Consider the following 24,269-nt stretch of genomic DNA (forward strand, 5'->3'; position numbering starts at 1 on the left):
AAATCATATTAGCATTAGTGTTCACTTAGGTATTATGCCTCTTCTGGGGGAAGGACATGCTTCCTTGAGCATAGCCCATTAAATTGTCCCCTTCGCTTGTTATAATCAGTCAGTCTCATGAGGATGTAATCCTCTGTATTCCTCTGTTGTTGCTTGTTAGCTTCTTGCCATGAGCTAATAATCCTGTTCAAACATTGCCTATCCTCTTGTGCCATCAACTCCTAGACATATTACACTAGACATAACAATCAGCATTTTGTGTTTTTCCATGTGAAAACTTCTTATTTCCTTTATTTTCCATTATAATAGTGAAACTTCTTCATCTGATTTATTTTCCTGTTAACAGATGATTTTCTTTTTACTTTCTCCTAATCTGCCTCGGCTGTATTTCATTACTTTCCACATCTGAACAATTAGTGACTAAAAAAACAAATGTTTTGCCATTAAAATGATATTGGTTACATTTCTATAGCTAGTATTAATAAACGTAATGTTAACAGAGCATGGCTTTTAGTGTATTCATAAAAAAAAGTAAAATATGCATTTTCTGTGGCCATTTTTCAATCTTTTGTTGAGACATTAACTATATGCTTCTTTATAAGTATATCCATGGCCTGACTACCCATCATCCACTTAGTCCACATGGGGGCACAATTGTGTGAATTAAACCCAACTCGAAGTCCTTTTCTCCTGCATGTTGCACATATAAATCTTAAAACACAAAGACTGTATCCCCCATTTCAAATTTTTAGATTTAACCACACTTGCCAATGACGTGCCACACAAGCATGGCTGCTCATTTGTGAGATACAATATGGCTTTTGAAAAGTGATGTTAAGTCACTCCAGTGAGACTCTGGCATTGGCTTAGTGTTTCCGAATCTGTTTACTTCTGAACTGCATTACAGGAGGAGGCGGAAAACCGCTGCAGGGCTGAGTGGCTTTATGAGGCAGCAGCCCGCGCTATAATGTATGCCAGCGACTGTCGACTGAGCCCGGCATTTAGTTCATAATCCGAGCTGTTACAGGATGTCGTGGGAAGAAGACAGTGAATGGGGGATTACTCATTCATTTAGACGTATTTTCTCCAATTTCCCATTGCATTATTTCTGTCATTACACACCAGTCTCATAATCACAATGATGAAATCTTTATTTTGGCTGGCAAGTTTCTGCCTGATTGCATTTAATGAGCAATAAATGATTTTTTTTTCATTCAAATAGATCACATTAGATCAGTCAGATGGGCATTTCTGTTTGATATAGTCCATTAGGGCTACATCCAGTCTTCTTAATCACAAAGCACAATAACTGAAAAAGTAATGGTTTCAAAGATGTGGAGAAAAATATGGATATTTTCCATTTTAATAATATTTACTAAAGTGTTGTGAGTTTTACTTTGGAGTTCTGGCCTTTTTTAGATGGACACATGATGTCTATATCCAACCACATTCTGTTGTTTTGGATTAAATTTGTCTTGTCTTCGCAGTTGCTCCCCACGTTGGACATATATACCTGGACAGAGGAGCATGTGGTTGGTATCAGTGTGTTTTTACTTACAGCCATTTAGATTGTGATACAGTCACGATTGCTATTAAAACTATTAAATCATTATTTTATTCCTTCAGTATTTCTGGATGCAGCAAATATTTGGTGCAGGTTTGTTCATTTACTTTCTAAACAGTTCAGATCATCTTAAATCAAATGTTTTCAGTTTCGCATTCTTCATTTTTTCCGCACTCGTTTCAATGTTTGGTTGTGTCTTTGCCAGGAGACAGCGCATGTGACATGCAGCTTTACGCCGATCTGTTTAAAGAAAACCACATCACCGGACGGAGGCTGCTGCTGCTCACAGAAACCGACATGCGGGACATGGGGGTCAAGTCCAAAGGTCACGTCATGCACCTTAAGGCAAGACACGGTTAACCATTAACCGAAAACATTTATGGGATATCGGCAGAGCTCTCTGATATTTGGCTCTGCGGTGAATTCAAAGGGAATTTTTCTTGTTTTTCCAGTGTGAGATCGAAAAGCTAACTAATGATTACCTCGGGTTCGTCCACTTCCCGCCACTGCTGAAGGTATCTTCATCCGTTAGATGTGTTACGTTTTTATTTTCATGCACCTTTTGGGGCTTATGTTTATGTGCTTTTTTCCTCCCCAAGGATGAACTAGAAAAGGAGGTGGAGCAGAGTAAAACTGTAAATCTGGAGCTGGTGTTTGGGTACCACTGGAAACCAGGAACAGGAAAGTCTGTAAGTTTGTCAGGAAACACATTCTAACACTGACTCCAACATATTTTGCAGCTGTGAGCAAGCGATGAAACAAAAAAAAAAAAAAAGGAATATCACAAAGAAATGTTGTCTGCTTTGAGCGTTTTTGGCATAATTGATACTTTCTAAGGAGATATAGAGACATGCGATTGAATCGGCCCACTACAACTGAAGCTGTTTGTTCTGAGGATTCGTGATGGCGGCTGTTATGCTGACCATTCAAGGCATCACTAGACATGTATTAAACCAGACAAATAAACATTTCAGGCTCAGCCATGTACCACATCCACCTCGACTTGCTCACAGCCCTTTGTTAGGGTCTCAAACTGTGGAGAAAGGGTGGCTCTTCACTTGCTGTTTGAATTTAATCAAAAATAGCCCATTTAGCCAGAAGTCATTTTCTTTTAAAAGGCAAACGTTATTTAATCTTTCAGCTGTTCATTGTCCCATCATAAATAGTCCTCTTTCAGTGTGTTCGGCAGGGCTGAAACGAGCCTGCTAATTGCCTCCCATTTCTTCTGACATGTGGTGGTTTAGTGGGTAGAAAACACAGCAGGGAGAAGGAAACAGGAGGCTGAGAAAATGAGAGCTAATTATTTTCCCCTGCCTGGTGTCAGGTTCCGTGTCAGCCTTGTTTTTACAAACTGGAAGGTTTTTTGCACTAAATAAAACAAACCCGCACTGCATTTTTTTCTTCGCCCCTCTTTGCTGGCGATGTCATGGAAGCAGCTGCACTTCTCAAAGACAAAATGAGGGCCTGCGATTGTGCGGCCACCATCTGACAGCCACTGAGGGTCCCCTACTAATGAGGATATCACCGTGCAGCCAAGTGAAAGGTGCTGAATTATGTATGAGTTGTCATTAGACGCACTCGGGTCCTAGGCATCATTACCAGACATTGTTTCTGCTGGAGTGATTAGACTAGCATAGACCTGGGAGCCCCGGTGCGACCGTCCAGGCCCGACACCAGGCCAGCGTTGGGCCACTGGTGTGTTTCTGAGCCAGAGGCTTGCTCAAGCTTCCCCCCTTTGAGTCATTTCCAGCCCCCGGGGACGATGAAGGAGAGGGCGAAGGCTCCTCAGACGAGTGTGTTAGTGCCACTCCTCTGATGTCTTTCTCTGTGATCACTACACAATGGATTGGCCTGTGCCATGAACCCTGTGTGGTTAAGCAGTGACCTGTAGCTTCCTGGCAGCTTTTAGGGATTGGCGAAATCATTACGTGCGTCGTCAGCATTCAGTATGCAGAAGAAGAGGGCTGGGGAACCGCTTCGATTTGTGCCTCCCCAGTTTGATGTGTGTCTCTCTGCAGCAGTCCATGAGGAGAAAAAAAAAAGGTTTTATCAACTAAAATCAGACAGTTTCCTGCTCCAAAAAATTAATCCTGGATTCCGAAAAAAGCCTAAATGTTTGGAATTTAGAATAGCAGCATGAAAATATTTGCTGCTGATTTTTGTTTCTGTTTCTCTGTTAGAGTAATTTAATGAAATGTGCCGAATATGAGGTATATTTATGTAGAGAACCTAATTCCATAAGGATCAGTCTTTTAACTTAGGTTTGCATTGCTGTAGACATTACATGCAAACTGCATTTTACATGTATACTCTGTCTTTTCTCCCCTTTGGTCTGCGAGCAGTTTATTTAAAGTTTTATTTCATACTTATCTGTCTTCACCCATAATGTGAGGCTTTCTGGCCACTGTCATTCAACTACCTGTAGGTTGTGCTGTTGGTTTATATACAAGATTTACCAAGTTCTCCACACAGATGAGTGAAATTAAAAACTTTTACATGTATTGTCGCTGAGACCTACATTATCTGACCGGCAATTATTTTATTTCAAGGACTGCAAATGGAAAATGTACATGGAACTCGACGGCGATGAAGTCGCTATAACCTACATCAAAGATGTCATCTTTAACGCCAACAGACAAGACGTTGAAATCCTGCGGATGACTAAGGTGCCGTCAGAAACGCATTTCTGTAACACACCTAATTGTTTTAAATGTTTTGATCGGTGCATTTTAACCTGACGCATTGTGGTGGTTGCAATTGTCTATTTTTTTGTTTTTTTCAAACAAAATAATGCTATTCAATGCAGCCACCTTTTGTGATGGACAAATGGATCACTGGGCTACAGGAGAACCAGAGAGTGGACTATACGGTCAATTATGAGGTGGGTCATTTTAGCAGCTGCAGTTTGAAAATGCATCACACAGGCAGTCACGCACAATCATGTTTAACAACGTACATTAAATATCACTACTTTCACTTCAGAATGATGTCAAGTCTCCCAAGTCCACCAGACACAGCTGCTCGATGACATGGAGCGTCAATGGTGGACGAGACGAGATCAAGACTGTGGAGCTCGTCATTGAAACAGCCCCAGCTAGCACAGACTGGAACCTCAAGGACAGATCAAACCGTGGTAAATATTTATTATTTATTCATATGGTTTTTTTTCAGAAAAAAAAAAAATCTTCATATAGGAGGTGTGTATGAGGTACGTGTCTTCTGTTTTAGATATTGATCCAAAGTGGATGTACAACGTAAGACAGAAGCAGATGATAGCCCAGAAATCCCAGCCGACGACCGCTGCTCACACTGCCTTCAGGAGCTCTGATGCTCGCACTCTGCCTCAGTTCCTGTCTGCACATGAAAGACATGTGTCTTCTTATGCTGCAGCTGTGCGCCGCTCTCCAAACCGCGTCAACTCTTCTCACTGGGCCGACTCACGCAGCTCCTCGCCAACTGCCAGCCTGGGGGGCAAACTCTCAACACTCTATCTGGGGTCAAAGGGCAGCAGTCCCTCCAGCACTACGTCAGAGAGCACCTCAGACAGAGAGCGCCCGCTCAGTGCAGGGGCAGTGCATAACTATCGCAGAAACAGCAACACGGGCAATACATTTACTGTGGGTGGGGTGCAGGGTTGGGGTAATACAGGGAGTAGTAGTAGAGGTGGACATGCTCATAATAAAGGTGGCAAAACCCCCCGACATCCAGGGAGACCGCCGTCCAACAGTTACAGTGCCAGACCACAGAGCCGCACACCATCGATACCGGGTTTATTGTCTGTGACACAAAATGCCAGTGAGGAAAAAGAGGGGTCCAAAAGCAGTGACGGAGGGTGGATCAAAGTGGAGCGTCATAAGAGATTACCACGGCAGGACAATAAACAAGTCAGAGGTCGACCGAGGAGAGGGGGCAGGGGAGGGCGCGGTGGTGGTGGAAGAACTTAATGTAGGCCACACAAGAACTGAACATGTTACACACTGAAAAGGTTTTACACATGGATTATGTCTGCTCACATGACATAATAATTAGTAACTGGGATTTGTATTTAATAAAAATGAGCTTATTTGTTCACATATTTTTAAAAACGACAGTGTAGTCTGTGATTTTTGCAGATGACATTCAAAACCGTGGTTTGCATTGAAAATATGATGCTATTTATCCCTCCTAAAAATAAAGATTTAAATTTAAACTACATTCCTGCCTCATCAATTCTATTGTGTGAGTTTTTTTTTAACATATAATAATTCAGAAGTGCAAAGTTTTATTTGACCTGATTTGCCTCACCCCACCCCATTATTCCCTTTGATGTATAAGCAATCATGCCCACTTCCTGTTGTTTACAGCCATTCTTTTGTCTTATCGCACTTTCACAGCAGTCTGCAGGGTAGCACTCTTTGAAATTTAACTTAATTCAGTTAAATTCTCTCTTTTTTTTTTTATCTCAATCCCACATTTGCCAACAAATCTATCCAATCTATCCTATTTGGCAACAAAAACCCATATAAATTCCAACATAAATATTTATATGTATAAATACAAATCAGGTTTCATAAATTGTATTTAATCTCCTGGCTTCTAACTTAAGAGTGGATGCTGAACTTTGGTCTGAACATGAAATAACCTTGCAGAAAAAAAGGGGGGGAAAAAATCTGGTCTGTTTGTGAAGTTGGAAAAGAGTCAACATTTTACCCGCCTTGTATGCAAATAGCTCTGTAAAAAAATTCGCGCCGCGGTAAAGGCCGTGGAAGACACATACCTCAAATGATTCATTAATTCATTAGTTTTTTAAGTCTGGCGGTTCACAAAAATAAAAACACACTTCAAGCAATCATAAAAGCTTGTTTAAGAGTTTGGCTTCTTGTGCTTTCCAGAAAATTTGCCCTGTTACTTAAAAAACGTGTGGCTGCATTTTATGCAGCTTTCAGGACTTTGCGTTGGCGCGGGAAATGAACGGAGTGTGGACTGTGTGCAGCTGCAGGTCCTGCTTTGTTCGCTGCAGAGCTGCTGCACGGATTGGATCTGTTTCTGTACGTGTGCGACGAGTTTTAAAAGAAAAAAAAATGCCTCTCACTCGCTCCAAGGTAAGAAAAACCCCCTGAAGGTTTTAATAAAATTGCTTCCTTTATAATTTATAGTGCTTTTATTAACTTTTTGAGTGGATGATATACTTTTTTGAACAAATTATCTTAGTTAAGTTGGACTGTAAACACAAACTTTCCTTTATCCTTATAGTCCGTGTTTATTGTTGGCGTTGGCGAAAAAAAATGAACTGAAACGCAACATATACGGCGGAATGAACGTTTTTATTGCACACATCCACGTTTTTTTTAATGCAGATCAATCATGACCCAGTTGTCTGCCTTTGCTAGCTTTATAGTCAGGTCAGGGGTGTGTCCCATAAAACTGCAGCTCAAACATTAATGAAAAGCCCATCGAAAGAATTAACTGGGAAACACTTGATTTTTACCTAAATAATTAAGTAAAATCTTAACTGTGAAAGTGGTTTTAAGCCGTTTTTTTCTTTACTTTTTTTTTTTTTTTTTTAAAGAACCTCGGTCTGGTTTTTGGACCTCAGCTTGGGCTTCAGAGACTTTTCTTTCTGTTGCTCAGTTTTCATATGAAGCTCCACCATTTCTTCTTTTGAGGCTTTGCAAGGAAGTCTCGGTGGTTTTGTTAGCTTCTTCATTGAGGAGAGCAGTAAATCACGTGGCTCTATAGGCCCTCCTGAGTTTTGAGCAGTTGTGCTCCTGTACCTGGTCTCTAAATGCTCTTGCTGTTCTTTTGTAGAAACTGGCCGCCCAGTCTCCATCCACCAGGATGAGCTTGAGGAGCTTCCGCAGCGTCCCGCTAGTCCCCATTGAGACTTCCTCCTCTTCTTCTGATGACAGTTGCGACAGTTTTGGCTCCGATGGAGGCTATGCAAATATGGTAATGATAAAATGTCAATGAAATATTTAGGCTAAATGCTATTTTGTGTGAACAGTATGAAACTAATCCTCGTGTCCGTTGTAGAGGAACAACTTGAGACAGACGAGGAGAACAGTGGAGAAGCGAAAAGTGTTTGAGGCTACCTCGGAGGAGGACACGTGCAGCGGGTTTGAGGAGAATGTGATCAGCAGTCGGATAAAAGCCATGGTAAGGTCTGCGCAAAGCAAAACGGAACTGAACATCTCCACAAAGCAAAAGCGTTTCCTCTAAATTAATGTTTATATTTTTGTTTAGAAAGTAGATGCTGAACCCCCGAGACGTGGCCGCAAGTCCAACACCCTGAAGGTTGCCTTAAGTTTCCCCACCAAAAAGACTGGCATGAAGAGGCCTGCATCCGAACCACTGCCTCAGCCTAAAGTGCGAGACTCTGACTCGGAGGATGAAGAGGAGAACTTCATGAGCAAAAGAGCCCTGAATATTAAGGAGAACAAAGAAATGGTAAAATTGGTTACATTCAATTCACTTTGTAAACTGACCGTGGTTTGGCCTTAATTACTTATGGCGACTTGATTTACAGCTTGCAAAGCTCATGGCAGAACTGAACAAAGTGCCTGGGCTCTTTCCTGGAAGGCGGATGTCGTTAACTACGGTACCGAAGATAAACAAATCATCTGTTTTATTTTTACCTTGCCAATTGGTTCTCTATACTATATTAACATTTGCACGTCTTCAGCCCCGACAGGCACCTCGGCGGTCCATGGGAACCCCGGGATCCTGCAGGAGAAACCCAGAGCGTTCGTCTCGGCCCCACACACGGTCCCGCTCCCTGGTGGACGGACCTCCCAGCCCACCTCCAGAGGAAGAGCTTGACGACAAGTTCAGCCTGGTTCGCAAAAGTCGCTACTATGAGGAAGTTGATGAACCTGTAAGTCAGATTGGACCGTTAATCGTTTTTAAACAGCTCTAGACTCGCTTAAAAGACATAATAGCACACTAATTAACTTTTTTTTAAAAAAAACAAATTCATGTGCAGCCCCGTCGCCGATCCTTCACTGGATGCAAGGCCATCCCCCATGTAGTGAGGCCTGTGGAGGACATCACAGAGATGGAGCTGCAGCGCATCTGCCACAATGTGCGAGAGAAAGTCTACAACAGCTCCACTGTAGGTCTTTGATTCACTCAGAATCTGAAAACATTTGAGCAGTTTAAAAAAAAACAAAAAAAAAACACTCCAACTCTGCTTCACAAACCTCCTTTCTTTTCAGGGAACCACTTGCCACCAGTGCCGCCAGAAGACAGTCGACACCAAAACTAACTGCCGTAATCCAGAGTGCGTGGGTGTCAGGGGTCAGTTCTGCGGCCCGTGTCTCCGTAACCGCTACGGAGAAGAGGTCCGAGATGCTCTGCTGAATCCGGTAAGTTTGCAAACATCCGACTGCGTTCTGTGTATGTAAGCGTTGAATGTGTGACTCATTTCATTCTCATTGTTCCGGGTAGGAGTGGGAGTGCCCACCATGCAGAGGGATCTGTAACTGCAGCTTCTGCCGGGCCCGAGAAGGCCGCTGTGCGACGGGAGTGTTGGTGTACCTGGCCAAATACCACGGCTTTGACAATGTGCACGCCTACCTGAAAAGGTGACTAGCACATTTGTCTTAAAACCTTTATCTCAGTATATTATGGGTAAGGTTATTAACAGATTTTTTTTTTTTTTTTTCCCTCTGCAGCTTGAGAAAGGAGCTGGAAGAAAGCAGCGAGTGAAACGTGAATGAGAAGCAGCTTCTGCACCTGACTGACTTGCTCTGTGACCACTTTTTACACACACAGCCATCACGATGTTCATAGCTTTGAAGCGTTGTAGCGCGTTGCATTTATTCCGCTGGTTAATCTGACACTTCATTGACAGAAGAAAGGCTGTTTCTCTTCTGCGCATTTTTCTTGTCTGTTCTCAAGAACTGAGCTTTACATTAAGGCTAGTTGTTTGTAAGCGAGGGTTGAACGAAACACGCTTTTAAAAATCTGCAATCTTAACTTTGTAGGATGTAAGAATCATCTTAATGTACATATGGCTTGAATGTAAAGTCTGTTTTTATAGCTGAATCATCATACTTGCTGCAGAAAGGCTTGTTTAGATGATCTGCTGTGTTTTACATTGTTTTAAATGTAATGATTTTTATACTGCCCTCATTGACTGCCCCCCAGTTGCAAATTTATGTTTCTCACCTCTTTTTTTTTTTTTTTAAAAGATGTTTGCTTGGGATGGCCTGTAGGAATGGTCCAGTGATGTGCATGCTGTGAGTGGGAGGGGGGTGCAGCTGGGAAAAAAACCTAGAGGAACTGTGAGATATACTACAGCGCCTGGTTAAATATCCTTCATTAGATAACTGTCGCTAATGGTGTGGAAACAATTAGCACACTCTAATGGGAATCTCATACCTGTAAATCATTTTATCCTGTTAAAGCACATTCTCGCTCTGCTCCAGTCTCTTTGGCTCATTTTCTGCCTTACGCAGTTAAGTAGGAATGGTTGAAGGTGCAGTAGAGTTATGGCCTGCATTTTCTGTTCAGAAGTGATACTCGTATGCACAATGAGATGAAATTAACCTTTGTGCAGTTCGTCTTTGAAATGTACTTCATTTGACCTGGAAATACTCTAATTGTATGATACTGTTTGACAAAGAATAAAAAAAGGTTGGAGTTTCCTCACTGTAGGTGGAGGTTATCTTACTGCTGCTTGGTTATAAGGCTCTGTACACCTTTGGTGATGCTTGCTTTGTTCATTGGGTTCGCTGTACAGTTTCAATAAAGTGTTGATCTCTGCAAAGTGCTGTCAGTGTTTTGACATGACCATCACTCAGTCCACGACAATGGCAGCTGTATTTACTCTTGATATACTCGAGGTGGGGGGGGATTCTGTGTGATTGCAGTGACGTAAAAGGCAAATACACTATACTGGCAAAAGTATTCACTCACCCATCCAAATTACTGAATTCAGGTGTTTCAATCACTTCCATGGCCACGGGTGTTTTTAAGAAAAAGGAAAAAAAAAAAAAAAAAAAATCAAGCAACCAGGCTGCTTCTTCAAACATTTGTGAAGGAATGGGTCACTCTCAGGAGCTCAGTGAACTTAAGCATGGTACCGTGAGAGGATGCCACCTGTGCAACAAGTCCAGTCATGAGATTTCCTCACTACTAAATATTCCATTGTCAACTTGCAATAAAGTCGAAGCGATTGGGAACAACAGCAAAATTAGTGACAAAGTGGTAGGCCACCTAAGACCACAGAGCAGGATCAGCAAATGCTGAGCCACATAGTGCACAGAGGTCGGCAACTTTCTGCAGGGTCAATCGCTAAAGTTCTCCGAACTTCACATGGTCTTCATACCGGCTAAAGAACGGTGTGTAAAGAGCTTCATGGAATGACTTTCCATCGCCGAGGGCTGAGTCCGAGTCTGGGTTTAGCAGTTACCAGGAGAATGGTTCTTGTTTGACTGCAATTGTAAAAAGTGTCAAGTTTGGTGGAGGGGGGTTGTTTTTCAGGAGTTAGTTGCAGTGAAAGAAATTAAATGCTTCACCATACCAAGACATTTTAGACAATTTCATGCTCCCGACCTTGTAGGAACAGTTTGGGCAAGGCCTCTTTTTCCAACATGACTCGGACTCCATAGAGATATGGATGAGCGATATTGGTGTGGAAGAACTTGACTGGTCTGAACAGAGTCCTGACCTCAACCTGAAAGAACACCTTTGGGATGAATTAGAGCAGAGACTGCGAGCCAGGCCTTGTCTTCCAACATCAGTGTCTGACCTCACCAATGTACCCCTGGAAGAATGGTCAAAAATTTCTATGAACGCACTCCTAAATCTTGTGTAAAGCATTCTCAGAAGATTTTAAGCTGTTATAGCTGCATAGAGTGGGCTGACATCATATTAAACCCTATTGATTAAGAATGGGACATCACTTTTGTCACCTAGCATGATGTTAGCTAGGTGTCATCAGGGTTTATGGTAAGCTGGAATTCCTTCACACAGAGTAAAACATTTAACAAGGCAGACACCATTCTTCAGGGCTGTCACAACCACTGCACTGTGAGGGGGGTGTAGGTTGTCATTCATCTGCCGGCACAAGCTTGAATGGGTCTGATAATCACCATTTACACCAACCGTGCTGCATTAAAGGCACCACACAAGTCAAAATACAAATAAAAGTGGTTTTGCTGATCTGGTGAAGTGTAAGGAAAGCATCCAGTGTGCCTTCAGTCTAATATTTTTTTCATGCTCACAATCAGGATTGTCACAAACAATTCTTTTCATTATCAGTTTTCTGGTTAATAGTCTGAAATCCTAAAATATAGATTTCACTTCTCTAAAGCTCAGGGACTCTGACTTTGAGTCCAACATTTTTAGCTCAGAACTGGAGAACAGTTGGCATTTTTATGTGATAAAAGCCCAAAACGGCTTTTCCCTAAATTCCACTCATTATTATTAGACTAAATAAGGATGCACATTAAATTAGTGCAAAAACAAAGATACAAAATGCTGAATTGATATTAATACTGTAATTTTAAATAACCAATATTTTTGTATTTAATTAATCCCACTTCATTACCCAGAGCACAGAAAATCCTCATAATAACAAATACCTGTCCACTTTGAAGTTTTTAAGCTCTTCGTCACACAATTTCTATATATTGAACCGTTCCTCCAAATTGATGTGGTATAATGATGGTAAATATCATCCTGATTGCCAGTACCAATCAATAATGGGATATATTTATACTTATAAATTATTTTAATACAATTATTTATTTTACAAAAATGAACTCAATCATTTTTGATGATTGAGTATCTTATAAAATCATCTTTACCAACAACAACTTGAAGTAATCATTTCTCAAGCTTCCACCACGGCATTTCAGTTGGATTCAAGTCTGGAGTTTGGGCCACTGAAACACATGTAGATGAGATTTTCAGCTGTGATTGGGATCATTGTCCTTTTGCATCACCCAGTTTCAGCCAAGCTTTAGCTTTCAAATAGGCGCTCTTATATTTGACTCTAGAATATTTTTTATGCAGAGGAGTTCATGGTCGACTCGACGACTATAAGGTGCCCGGGTCCCATGGCTGGAAAATAAGCCCAAATCATGGTTCCTCTACCACCATGGCTAACACAGTGTTTGGTTTTCTCTGAACTTGGCCAACTTCTTCACTTTGGTAGTGTGTCTAAAAGGATTTTGTTCCAAATGTTTTGCGGTTTGTTCAGATACAAACCTTGCTCAGCCATGCTGCCATATTGTTTTGAGAGAGATGAGGCTCTCTCCTGGCAGTTCTTCCGAAGAAGCCATACTTTTTCAGTCTTCTTGTGATTGTACTGTCGTGAACTTTGACATTTAACAAGCTAACTGCGGCCTGCAGAGTCTGAGATGTAGCTCTTAGGTTTTTTGCAGTTTCTCTGAGCTTTGCATGGTCTGACCTTGACATGAATTTAATGGGACGTCCACTCCTTGGAAGATTGGCAACTGCCTTTAATGTTTTCCACTCGTGAATAATCTTTCTCACTGTAGAATGATGGACTTCAAATTGCTTGGAAATGGCCTTATAACCCTTCCCAGATTGATGGGCACCAACAATTGCTTCTCTAAGATCATCGCTGATGTTTTTCCTCCTTGGTATTGTGCTAACGCACACCTGAATGCTCCAGATCAACAAACCACCAAAACATATGCTTTATGGAGCTTTATGCTCACATTTACAGGTGATCAAATGCATTTGATTAGCAGCACCTGGCTGCTACTTACCCTCTTAAATACAATCGAAGCAGTAAAAGTGTACTTAGTTGTTCACACTGCGCATTTTCTGCTTAGTTTTTGTTAAATAAATAATGAAAATGCCAGGTGTTAATACGCACCTGAGGTTGTATTTAAAGAATTTTAGAAGCTGCTGAGGACCAGATGATTTTTAAATTATTCCGGATATAGACAACCTTCGAATTGAAACATGATATACTTTTCTTTTCACATGACTGTATGTGCCGTACGGAGGTTAGAAGGCTTTGTGGTGTTGCAGCAGAACAAATTTAAGCTTTTCCGTGTTGTTGTTTATCAGTAAGTTTGTTACAGCTGACCTTCACTGTTGTTGCCTTGGCCCATCTGTCTAGTCCCTCATTACTGCCCACATCGTCACTGCTCTGCATCCTGCCATTTGTTGAAGCGAAATGTACACAAGAGAGGAGAACTAAAAATAAATAACATTAGCTATACCCATACAATGCATGCAGAAGGCTGAAAAAAGAATGCGGTGATCTCTCAGCACAGCTGCAGAGTCTTAATTTTCTGCAGATCACTGCCTGCTCGACATCATCCAGGATTTATGCCTGAATTCAATTCATCATGCAGGTCAGTATGGTGGCTTCAGACCAGTCCATACACACGGAGTGCAGACAATCTAATCAATAATCTAGATAATAATCAAAAATCTGCTCATAAGAAATATGATGTACAGTAGAGATAATTAATCTATGCTATGTACCATTTATGTTTCTGTATAATTTAAAGAAATATTAATACCACCTGCTGTGAATAAATAAATAGTGAACTGTTGTACAGAAAATCACCGTGTCATGTTACTCCTGATTTGTATGAGGAACGTCAGTCCTGAGGTTTCTTTGAGTGAGGAATAATATAATCAGTGGCCTCTTCAGAGGAGCTAATGCATCCCCACAGCATGACAGTGTTTGCATCAGCAGTCTAGAGGAAAATGTATACATTCAACAGCACACATACTCATCTCTATATGTATTTCCTCTAAAGTTAAAACCATCTCAATGAGGGTTGCTTGCTCCAGTTTGAGCCTCTCATGAATATCATTGCATTGAAGCCAGAGAGATGAAAATCAATCTCTATGAGAAATATTTTCATTAAAAAATTATTTTAAAGAACTGGGTGATCTAATTAATATCCTTCCAATGTCTGCATAATTAATGTGTTTCTAAGGCCAACAGCTTAAATTAGCAGAATGTAGAAAATGGGGGAAAACCAAGACAGAGTATAAAGAATTATTTGCAATGCTCTGGGTGAATGTTAATTGAAACCGGTTGAGGACTGTAGTGTGATGAATGCAAACAATAAGAAAAACACTTAACTTGCTGAGGAGGAGGAGAGAGGTAAAAGATGAGAGATCTGCTAAGCTAACCAGCTGCTGGCTCCTGCTGCATGTTTGCAGCACAGACATGAGGGTGATATCTTCTTCTTCTTTCGGCTGCTCCCTTCAGGGGTCACCCCAGCGGATCATCCTGCCTCCTTCTCACCCTGTCCCTAGAATCCTCTTCTGTCACACAAACCCTCTGCATGTTCACATCCATGAATCTTCTCTGTGGTCTTCTTCTTTACCTCCTGCCCTGCAGCTCCATCTTCAACATCCTCCAACATAACCCTCCTCAGCACATGTCCAAACCGTCTGAGCCTAACTGGCTCCAAACTGCTCAACCTGATCTGTCCCTCCGAATGTACTCATTCCTAATCTTGTCCATCCTCCCAATGAAAATCTTCAACTCTGCCACCTCTAGCTCAGTCTCCTGTGATTTTGTCAGTGCCACTATCTCTAAACCATTCTCACTACCACTGGTCTTTGGTAACACGGTGAAGGGATTGCTTTAAGGTTAAAAAATCGCTATTGTAAAAGACCACCATTATTTGATTAAAGCTGTTGGACCATGTGATGGTATTTTAGTCACACTTTAGGCAGACTGTGTGTGTAAAAATGACTTAAATAACACTAGCTCATAATAATTCTGTCAACTTACAAACTTGTAATCTTCTCTCATTTCTAATTAAGCCTGTGAGTCTGGTGTTTCTTAATTAATAATTAGAAAATAATCATCATATCCTCACACTTTTAAAGCGTGCATTATTATACATATAGCTACCAATACAACATCTCTTCTCTTCACCCCCCCCCCCTTTTTTGCCTCCAAAAGGAACATTTCAAAAACTATTATTAGTATAATAAAGATGCACTTGAAAATACTAGTCCTGTATTAAATACCAATGATCATCCACTTTGGGGTGATGAATATTTAGGGAAGTAATTGTTTACAACGCTCAAGCATTGAGCTGATCTGGTAATCAGGCTATGAAATACAATATTTATTCATTAGAGCAGATTTAATGAGGCCTTGCGGCGCTAATTATGAAAACCAGTGTAGCAGTAAATGAGTAGCGCACGGTGGTGTCGGGGCTGCTGCAGGGTACCTGTAAGGAGGGACTAGGGGTTGAAGTGCCCTGAGTGCCATGGCACAGTGAACAGCAACACACAGCCCTGACTGTGACCGTCCAGCCCACAGCAATACATCACCGGACCTGCAGACAGGTCGCAGATGGGCTCCACATCCCTGCATGCCCTGCTCCTCCACCTCCAGGTATTAAGGCTGGAATCCCCAAAAGCATCTTAATGCCCAAATCATCTCTTCTATTGCACGTCAACAGACACAATGGCGGTGTAAAAAACTCAGTACAGTGGCTTTTAAATATTGCTTGTTTTGATGTACTTCCAGCGATAAAGCCAGAACAGGTGGAGCGCTTATTCTGCAGTTACTATTTGTATGCAGGTCTGGAGATATGTGCAGTGTTGGGGAGTAACGGAATACATGTACCGCCGTTACGTATTCAGAATACAAAATATGAGTAACTGTATTCCGTTACAGTTACCGTTTAAAAAGGTGGTATTCAGAATACAGTTACTTTGTTGAAATAAATGGAATACACGGCGGTACTTCCCTGTTTCATATTGTCGCGGGTCAGGATTATTTGGGTTTGTTTGACAGCTACGTAATGTTGTTCCAGGCGGCAGCGTTACGGTTGCCATGGTTACAGGGTGACGCGCTCTCTCTCTGCGTGTTTCCTGGGTGAGAGAGCGCTTTTTTGTTGTTGTTGTTGTTGTGCTAAGCTAAAAGGCAGAATGCTACAGGCATGGCCCTAAAGAATGTAGCCTGATGGGCAGTGTAGTCCGTGCTGCAGGGAGAATGGACTACCATACCCGTTATGTGTCTGTGAGCGAGGGAGGAGAGAAAGGAAAAGTCCGAGCTGTCACGGAGCAAAAACGGGAGCTGGAAGCATGTAAATATAATAATAACCACTGCAGCCAAGAAGAGTGCCTGACGAGCCCATTTGTAAGTAAGCTATTAAGACTCAACTGTACACCGTGTTCGTGTTTTCCTCCGGAAAAAATAAGTTCCGTTGGAGCAGCCTTTCAACGCCTCTCTCTGTCTCCCGCAAGCAAAGTTGACCCAGACAAAGTAAAGCTAGTTTTCGGCTACCAGCCCGACAGGGAACCGGACGTATTAGCCAGAGGTCCCTTTACTACGTTTCGTACTACGTACCTTCAGTAACAGTAATAAATCACAGCAATAGGACATTCATGTAGTTGTAAACAGCATGATAATATATTAAGTATTCCAAAGTATTCAGAATACGTTACTCTCATTGAGTAACGTAACGGAATACGTTACAGAATACATTTTGGGGCATGTATTCAGTATTCTGTAGTGGAATACATTTTAAAAGTAACCTTCCCAACACTGGATATGTGGTAGGATTTCACAGCATAATATGGGTTTTGATTGACTGATATTTTCATTATGGCTGCAGGGTAGCGTGAAGACTGTTAATTTGCTTGAGAGTCCTGCAGGTCTATGGTGATTGTAGCAGAGCCAGAAGAAAAGCTGAATAAATGAAACTCACAGGGCACAATCACAATCTGTGGGTCAAAATCAACTGATTAATTATAATTTAGAATCAATCTGTCAGGCCTCTGTAATAAACACCCTTTCAGGCTTGCTGCTTAATAACCAGCTTTACATGGTACAAATGTAACATGGTACACTGTGGTACACCATGTAAAGCTAAGTCCTTACTGTGAATATGCTAATTAAATACTTACATGTTTCCCATGATAAATCGAGACAAAACAATAAGACGTGAAACAGGAGTTACACCGGGCGCTCCTACTATTTGACGCCGCTCAGCAAGAAGACTTTCCACACAAGAGTCACCCACTGGCTCTGACCTCTACATCCTGTAAAGTATAGTGAGGAGAGTGCTGTTAAATGCATAGTGAGCGACTCTGGGGTGGCAGGAGGCTTATGACATGTTCCTTTCCCTCCTGTTCCAGCCTAGAAAGTGATGGAAACAGCAGTTTGGTCCAGGTGTCAGGGACATTATCAAAGAAAAGGGCTGCCTGCAGTTGCTCCATCTCACAGGAAATTGCCAACTCACCCTAACAAAGGAAGGCATAAGTGCACTTGCTGCTGCCTTCAAGGGGAGCGTGATAAGATGACATTATAAATACAGAATTGTTCATGGAGGTGGAGGGATAGCCACATCAGGCAGCTGAACTTGACAATTCAGTTTTTCATGTACACTTCCAAAGCCCGTACGGGTTTATGTAAAACAAAATCTGCCTCTTATCCACCTTTGACTGCAATTGCGAATGTTAATAATTTAAGGTAGTTGAGAGTGGAGCGTTGCAAAGTTTGCAGCTTCACTTCCAGGATAAACTGACGAGACAAAAAAAAACTAATGACAGAAAGAACATTTAAATGGGGGAAATCCTTTCATGTATATTGTTTATATAGCAGATGCACCATTACTGCAAGTATACAGGTAAGTGTACAGTCTGCTTTAAAAGGTAAAGATGGATTTACAGGATAGTGTCTGCACATTTAACAAATGGACAATTAATTAAAGGAATTTATATCACGTTCTTCACGTTTTCCTTGCAGTTATCACTAAGGCACTGTCAAATATATTTTTTTAAAATATCAGTAATGATCTAAAAATAGACACTCATGATCTCACAGCGTGTCTGGTAAATAATGTGCTGTACGCTGTCATGTAACGCTGCTGCTCTTCATCATGTGAAGGAGTTCAGTCCCTAGATGCATCGTTCTCCATGGCACCTGAAGGGGGAGCTCTAATACAGGTAACTCGGTGCACTTGGGCTGTCTTCAACTTTCAGAAAGTCTTTAGGAGTCGAGAAGAAAGTGGAAGGACCATCAGAGCTTTATCCGAAAAAAACGACACCCGAGACGTGTGTGCTGCTCCGCAAAGTCTTATTGTACGAGACGGAAATTCACTCAATTTTGAGCCTTTGAGGAAAAAGTAGCGAGGGGTTGTGAGTCTTTGCATCCGGTGGATCACAGCTGAATATTCAGCCTTTTGACAGGAAGACCATGAATTTGTCTGTGTACAATGTTCTGAAGCTTTACATAAAAAAATAAAAAAATCTAAAGGAGCTGAAGTAGGGTAAGGTGGTGGTGGGGTAATTATGACCAGGGGAACACAAGGCTGTAATCTGTAAATCTATTCTTACCCTAAGTAAGAACTGGTACATTGGATTGATTTTATTGAGATCATACATTATAAATGGGGCATGGAGGAGCTTACAGCCTTGAGATGGTGGTGCTCACGTGCTTCATTAATTTTTACTTCATTAACTCTCTCCTTCAGACCCTTCATTGGAGAATTCATTGCTGGTCATGAATCCGGGCTACAGGCAAATGGACAAGCCTGGGCTGACTTTCAGTGGAGTGGATACAGTGAGTAAGGCTGTCAAAACAAATCAGTAACACATGAAACATACATAATCTCAGATCAGTCTGTGGAACTTGTGTCTTTACATTTAAAAAACATGTTCATAGGGGATGTAACGTTTTATTGCACTCACAATAAGATGAAGTGCTGAATCAGTAACAGTCATTACAGCTGCAGAAAACAGAAAGCAAAAAAAACATTAAAAAACATGGAAACAAAACTTCTTTCTGGAGTGTTTCTTAATATCGAGGATGTAAAATTCTGCTATCGACAGCGAGGCATTTTCACACAATTATCCGCGTCACTCTTGCCGTTTTCTCAGAATGCATCAGTGACTGGTTAAAATCCAGCCTGATAATTACAGACCCTCATCCTCAGATAGCTGCTGTATTTTCACTGCAGTGTGTTTACTTACTCCCGTGGCTGCAAGGTGCTTTTTGTTTCACAGCGAGGAATTCAAAATTTCCCTTGGGCCCTTTAGAATGGACCATTTGTTTAATATTATAGCCTTAAACCCAACAATATCAATCAGTCATGAAAGCACCTATGCATGCTGCTATGCCCTGCGTCACCATTAACTCCAGACAAGTGACGCTGGATTGCAAGGCGAGCGGAGGGAGGGTGTCGGGAGGTAAAGAGGGATAAATGGATGGTGTTGGTTTGCTTTTTCCCCCCCACCCTCTAAACCACCCTACCCTACCCAACTTTTTTTTAAAGTGATTGACCATTTCTGTAACAGTACACTTTGTGTGTGTTGTAATGGGGAAAAAATGAAGACTGCATGCAGAACTCCTGAGAAAAGTTGGAGTACAACTTACTTTTTATTTGATGTTTGATGTGAGAAACTGTGAACTAGAGTTGGACAAGTTGTGGTAAACTTTGTTTGGGGTTTAAAAACAGAACCAATAATCATCCATAATTATAATACAGCTTAAAATGTTCTCCCTCTGTAAAATAATCCAGACCCTCTAGAGAGTACATCAGTCTTCTTTCTAAGCGACACCTCCAAAACAAGACTTTTTGTGCACTGACAGGTTCAGATTTCTACATCACAACAGTGCAAACTGTGTGCTGGCTCACGTTTAAGAATATCAAACAATATATGCTTAGTTATAAGTGTGCAAATTAAGCTCTCAGCAGAGAAGTATATAAAAAGGCCTTCTTGTGCGAAGGTCTGCACATCATTCTGCACCGCAAGTGTCAGTCATCCCGAAATGCAACCCTATCCCTAACCCTAAACAAAAACAGAGTGTCTTTAATAACATTATAGCTCCCAGTTTCAAAAGAAACTAATATTTTAAGCATAATAAAATTTGAGGTTTTCCAAATATTGCATTTTTATGTGGTTGAGTGCATCATAGATTCTTGCTTGGAAGCAGTGAAGTTGTTCATGCCTTGGACTTGTTGTCAAACTCTTCCCTCGCTGAGCATGAGAACAACTCACATCAGTGAGCGGGCGCTAAGTGCTTCTCCTTTGAGGCAGTCTAAACTTCTTAACATTTCAAATCTGTCACGACAGCTGTCCCGGAGAACATTTGTGAGATCTGTTTCACCACACATGTTGAAATGATGATTCCCTCATTACATTTGCCATCAAATAATATCTCCAAAGCTAACAGTTGACAAAATCCAGTAAAAACATGCAGGGCGAGCTCTTAAAGGAAGAATTAATGGGAGCCAAAGAAAAACAGCTCTTAGACAATTAGCACCAGAGACCACTCTGTAATCTTAAGATTATTTTCACCACTTAAAAGCAGTACACATGGTTTGCATTGTGGCAGGGCAGAATGAACAACACTTGAGTGGATTTGATTTGGTCTCCCTAATCTGCATTTCCTTTAACATGCCTTTCTTCTGTTCCAAAATGTCAGCGTTGATCAACTCCAGCTGGAACAAGTCAGTGTCTGTCATCCCAGTTGCAAAATCTTTGAGATTTTTCCCAAGAGGACAGAATGAAGTGTTTTGGTTTGTAGCTGACGCTATGCAGATTCAACACTCAGTCAGTTGGTTTTGTTTATTCCTCGAGACGGAGACTCATTCCCAAAGACTTTAGGAGTATTTTTTATTTAAATCAAAACTCCACAGTCTCCTACAGTCTTTCGCAGGCTGGCACAAGGATATCACAAATATCCTCATATATAGAGATGTCTTGTTGATGACCCAAAAACTGTTCTATTCTCTCTGTATGAAATTGTGAGTTAGAATAGAGTGAAATTAATCTACAATTCATTTTTCTGGAGAACAGCCCCCAAGGCGCTCCCAAGGACCCTCGGGGGTACCCAGACCTGACTTTCAGAACCAATACATTGGATCTGGTTAACAGAAACATCCCAAAGCTATGTTCATTTAAATAACACAATGTATTTTGCGGATAAAAAAAAAAACTGTAATTGCAAAATCAGAAATTTAACCCTGGGGGTGGTTGCTTAACCAAACATGCTTTGGCTGGTTAGGCTTAGTCACAGAGGAAATGTCTGGCACGCAGATTGAATTTGTTCTCTCTAAAGTCAAAGGCAGGAAAACAATTAAGTGTCTGCCGCACATTTCACAGTGTACCACTTGACACAGTTTTTCACATCACTGGGGCAATTGTCTGCAGAGAGCGCCGAGACAAAGCCATTACTTTCAATGTCTCAAAAAGATGGCATTGTTATTTTCTGATTTTGAAACATTTCAATTAAGCCACTGATGGATATAATAAACATAATGGCGTGAGACTTGAACTGTTTTCTCGTGTCCAGTCGTGTCCGGTTTTTAGGAGTTACTGCTATTAAACCTGAGGTACATCAGAGGGAGCTTTGGTCTCAGAGGTGGGTTTTGTGTGTGTGTGCGCGCGCGCGCGTGTGTCCCCTTCCCCTCCTCAAACCTCGTCTTTCATTCAACGTCTAGTCCTTTCAAAACAAGGTGAAGTTCAGCAAAGTTTCTCTGCAGAGATGATCAAACAGTCACATCACTAATGGCGATGGGTGACAGGGCCAGTGAATACAGATCAGCTTTAATTGTGGTGGGTCTTACTGCCACTGTCTGTCAATCTGAGCCTTTGAATTGGTGAAAATTTGCTCTGTTCATTCTGTTAAATGATGTATCCAATTAAATGCTTTAGAATTCATGATCTTCAGTCAAGGTTAAATGAAAGCAGTTACTCCTGTCAGTAAGGTGATTAAAAGCTGCCTACATCAGGCACATTTTGTGCAAAAATTTAAATTTGGGACTAAAGCATGAATCTTTATTCATTATGTGCAGTCCTGCTCTATAAATGTCCAGCACGGTCGCTCTTAATCACCTTGTTCATTTTAAATCTCACTTTAGTCCTTTTTTTTCTATTAAAAGGCATCCTGGTATTCAAATCACAGTGTTTTACATATTCTGATTAAACTGAACTTTCTCAACAGCAAACACACGTTTCAAAAAAGACCTTTCTGTTGTTTAGCCCGAACATTTGTGCTTGTTATGCCAAAAAAGAGAGAGAGAAGGCTTTAACCTTTCAAAACAGTTTTTAATAGCGGGCCAGATTAACAATGCAGTAAAACATTTATCCTATTACCTTTTTTAACTATGATTAAATGGATACTGGAAATCCTGCTTGGCAAAACAAAGAAAAAGGATTTTTTGACAATTGACATTAAAATGAACAAGTGCACAAGAGCAAGGAAATTAATTTTCTTTCTGCAAGATGAATGTTGTACCAGGTTATTAATGAGCATATAATGTGCTTGTGCAAGTAAGTTTTCTGTGCCTTCGTGATAAATGTGATGATGAAGGTGAAGAGCATGTTGACTAATGAGTATTGTCCAGGGATCTGATCTCGGTGCCCTCTTGGGGGGATAGAAGCCACTGTCTGAATTTCACACATCACATGATGTTAATACCCCCAAGGTCCAGCAGTCAAGCTGCTTGTTAGAGAACTGGCTCTGTCGATGCTACAGCCACCTAGGCTCGGGTTAGGGTGCAGGTCTTGAGATGCAATTAAAAGTCAGGTACTAACTGCTTCTTTTAGTAGTGTATTTGATTTGAAATAACACAAACTTAAACTGCGCCTGTGGCGACTAATGAACAAAATAACATTTGAACTGAAGTTTTGTGCAACGTTTGACTCATTCGTCCAGTATTTGGGGTAATAATAAGTCAGTAAGCACTCACATATGTATTCGCAGACGTCCAAATAAAGACACAAATTAAAGAGACTTTAAAAAGAAATGCACATGACTCATTTAAATATAACAAAAGATCTGAAACTTTTTTTGTTTTTTTGTTTGTTTTACATGTTGTGTCCGTAATGCACGTGCAATCTCAGTTCACATAAATCAAGAATTATTATAGGGTATCTTCATCTGTGCATAGCTGGTTTATGCATGAACGAACCACAAGATGCTAAAGTTGAAAGCCCCCAGAAAGATGTCAAGTTGGCAAAGAGTGGTTCAACTTTCTGTAAAAGTTACAAGGGAGAAAGAATGCCGCAGGAGCGGCAGATAAACTTTAAAGGGGAGCAAAATAAAACCTTCAGTGTATGCACTGAGTCCTATAGATGCATAATGGGACGTGGGCCTGAGGGCCAAGATGCACATTTGAATGACTGCCAAATACATAAACTAGGCTCACTCAGGGGCTCGTGTTGAATAAAGAAGGCTGTGGATTACATCAAATCTCTTCTCAAACCGCTACTCCTGCACGCCACTCCCAGTGTAGAGACCATTTAAACTCTAGAAGGGGCCAAACATCAGCAGTTGGTCTCCTTTAAACAAGCCTGACTAAAGTAGAAAAATAAATAAAGCCTCCGGCGCTCTACTTTAATGTATTCAATTAACTGGGGTCCCTCTAGAGAACTCCAGCGCACACTTGGATAAAGAGAGAGCATATCGCCTGGAGATGAATACGCTGAATGCACTCATTCTGAAGACCATGATTGGAAATCTTCCTCAACAGGTTCTTACTTAATTAAACTTCCCTTCATATGACTTTCTGTCGCTTTCGAGGGAAAATTGGGAGAGGCATATTCAAAGCCATGCAGGGAAACTTTGTTCACTATTGCATGTTGTTTACAGGGCAATTCGGGGGACTTGTAGAGCCCTGTGATAACCTCCACCATCTCTGTGGAAAGTCAACTCAGCCTGAAAGAACAGAGAAGTATATAAAATCTCCAGTTCAATCATAGACAATTATGTGGTGAAATGAAAGAAATTCAGCAGCCGTCA

At 41.2% G+C, this 24,269-nt stretch overlaps 2 protein-coding genes across 2 annotated transcripts in view; both read left to right on the forward strand.

Moving 5' to 3' along the window:
* Window positions 1-5,758, forward strand: part of zak (sterile alpha motif and leucine zipper containing kinase AZK) — a 29,505-nt gene extending 23,747 nt beyond the window's left edge. Inside the window, exons 13-21 of the mRNA XM_031743177.2 lie at window positions 1,488-1,532; window positions 1,627-1,657; window positions 1,770-1,909; window positions 2,017-2,079; window positions 2,164-2,253; window positions 4,114-4,230; window positions 4,371-4,445; window positions 4,547-4,697; window positions 4,793-5,758. Coding sequence (XP_031599037.1) covers window positions 1,488-1,532; window positions 1,627-1,657; window positions 1,770-1,909; window positions 2,017-2,079; window positions 2,164-2,253; window positions 4,114-4,230; window positions 4,371-4,445; window positions 4,547-4,697; window positions 4,793-5,508 — 1,428 coding nt within the window. The 3' untranslated portion in view covers window positions 5,509-5,758. The remainder of the gene's footprint in view (window positions 1-1,487; window positions 1,533-1,626; window positions 1,658-1,769; window positions 1,910-2,016; window positions 2,080-2,163; window positions 2,254-4,113; window positions 4,231-4,370; window positions 4,446-4,546; window positions 4,698-4,792) is intronic.
* A 734-nt stretch (window positions 5,759-6,492) lies between these two features.
* Window positions 6,493-10,313, forward strand: cdca7a (cell division cycle associated 7a). Its single transcript, XM_031743310.2, has 10 exons — window positions 6,493-6,645; window positions 7,352-7,492; window positions 7,577-7,699; window positions 7,787-7,990; window positions 8,070-8,141; window positions 8,226-8,417; window positions 8,526-8,654; window positions 8,758-8,907; window positions 8,990-9,126; window positions 9,217-10,313. The coding sequence occupies exons 1-10, from the start codon at window positions 6,511-6,513 to the stop codon at window positions 9,248-9,250; spliced, it is 1,317 nt and encodes a 438-aa protein (XP_031599170.2). The 5' UTR covers window positions 6,493-6,510; the 3' UTR covers window positions 9,251-10,313.
* Window positions 10,314-24,269: the final 13,956 nt, after the last annotated feature.

Source organism: Oreochromis aureus, linkage group 16 (genome assembly GCF_013358895.1).
Source record: "Oreochromis aureus strain Israel breed Guangdong linkage group 16, ZZ_aureus, whole genome shotgun sequence".
Lineage (NCBI taxonomy): Eukaryota > Metazoa > Chordata > Actinopteri > Cichliformes > Cichlidae > Oreochromis > Oreochromis aureus.

What these genes read in the sequence shown, in the direction of transcription:
- cdca7a (XM_031743310.2), top strand. Translation starts at nt 6,511, where the DNA reads ATGAACGGAGTGTGGACTGTGTGCAGCTGCAGGTCCTGCTTTGTTCGC. An exon ending in TGCCTCTCACTCGCTCCAAG is followed by an intron (nt 6,646 to 7,351) that starts GTAAGAAAAACC and finishes GTTCTTTTGTAG; the next exon opens with AAACTGGCCGCCCAGTCTCC. An exon ending in GAGATGCTCTGCTGAATCCG is followed by an intron (nt 8,908 to 8,989) that starts GTAAGTTTGCAA and finishes TGTTCCGGGTAG; the next exon opens with GAGTGGGAGTGCCCACCATG.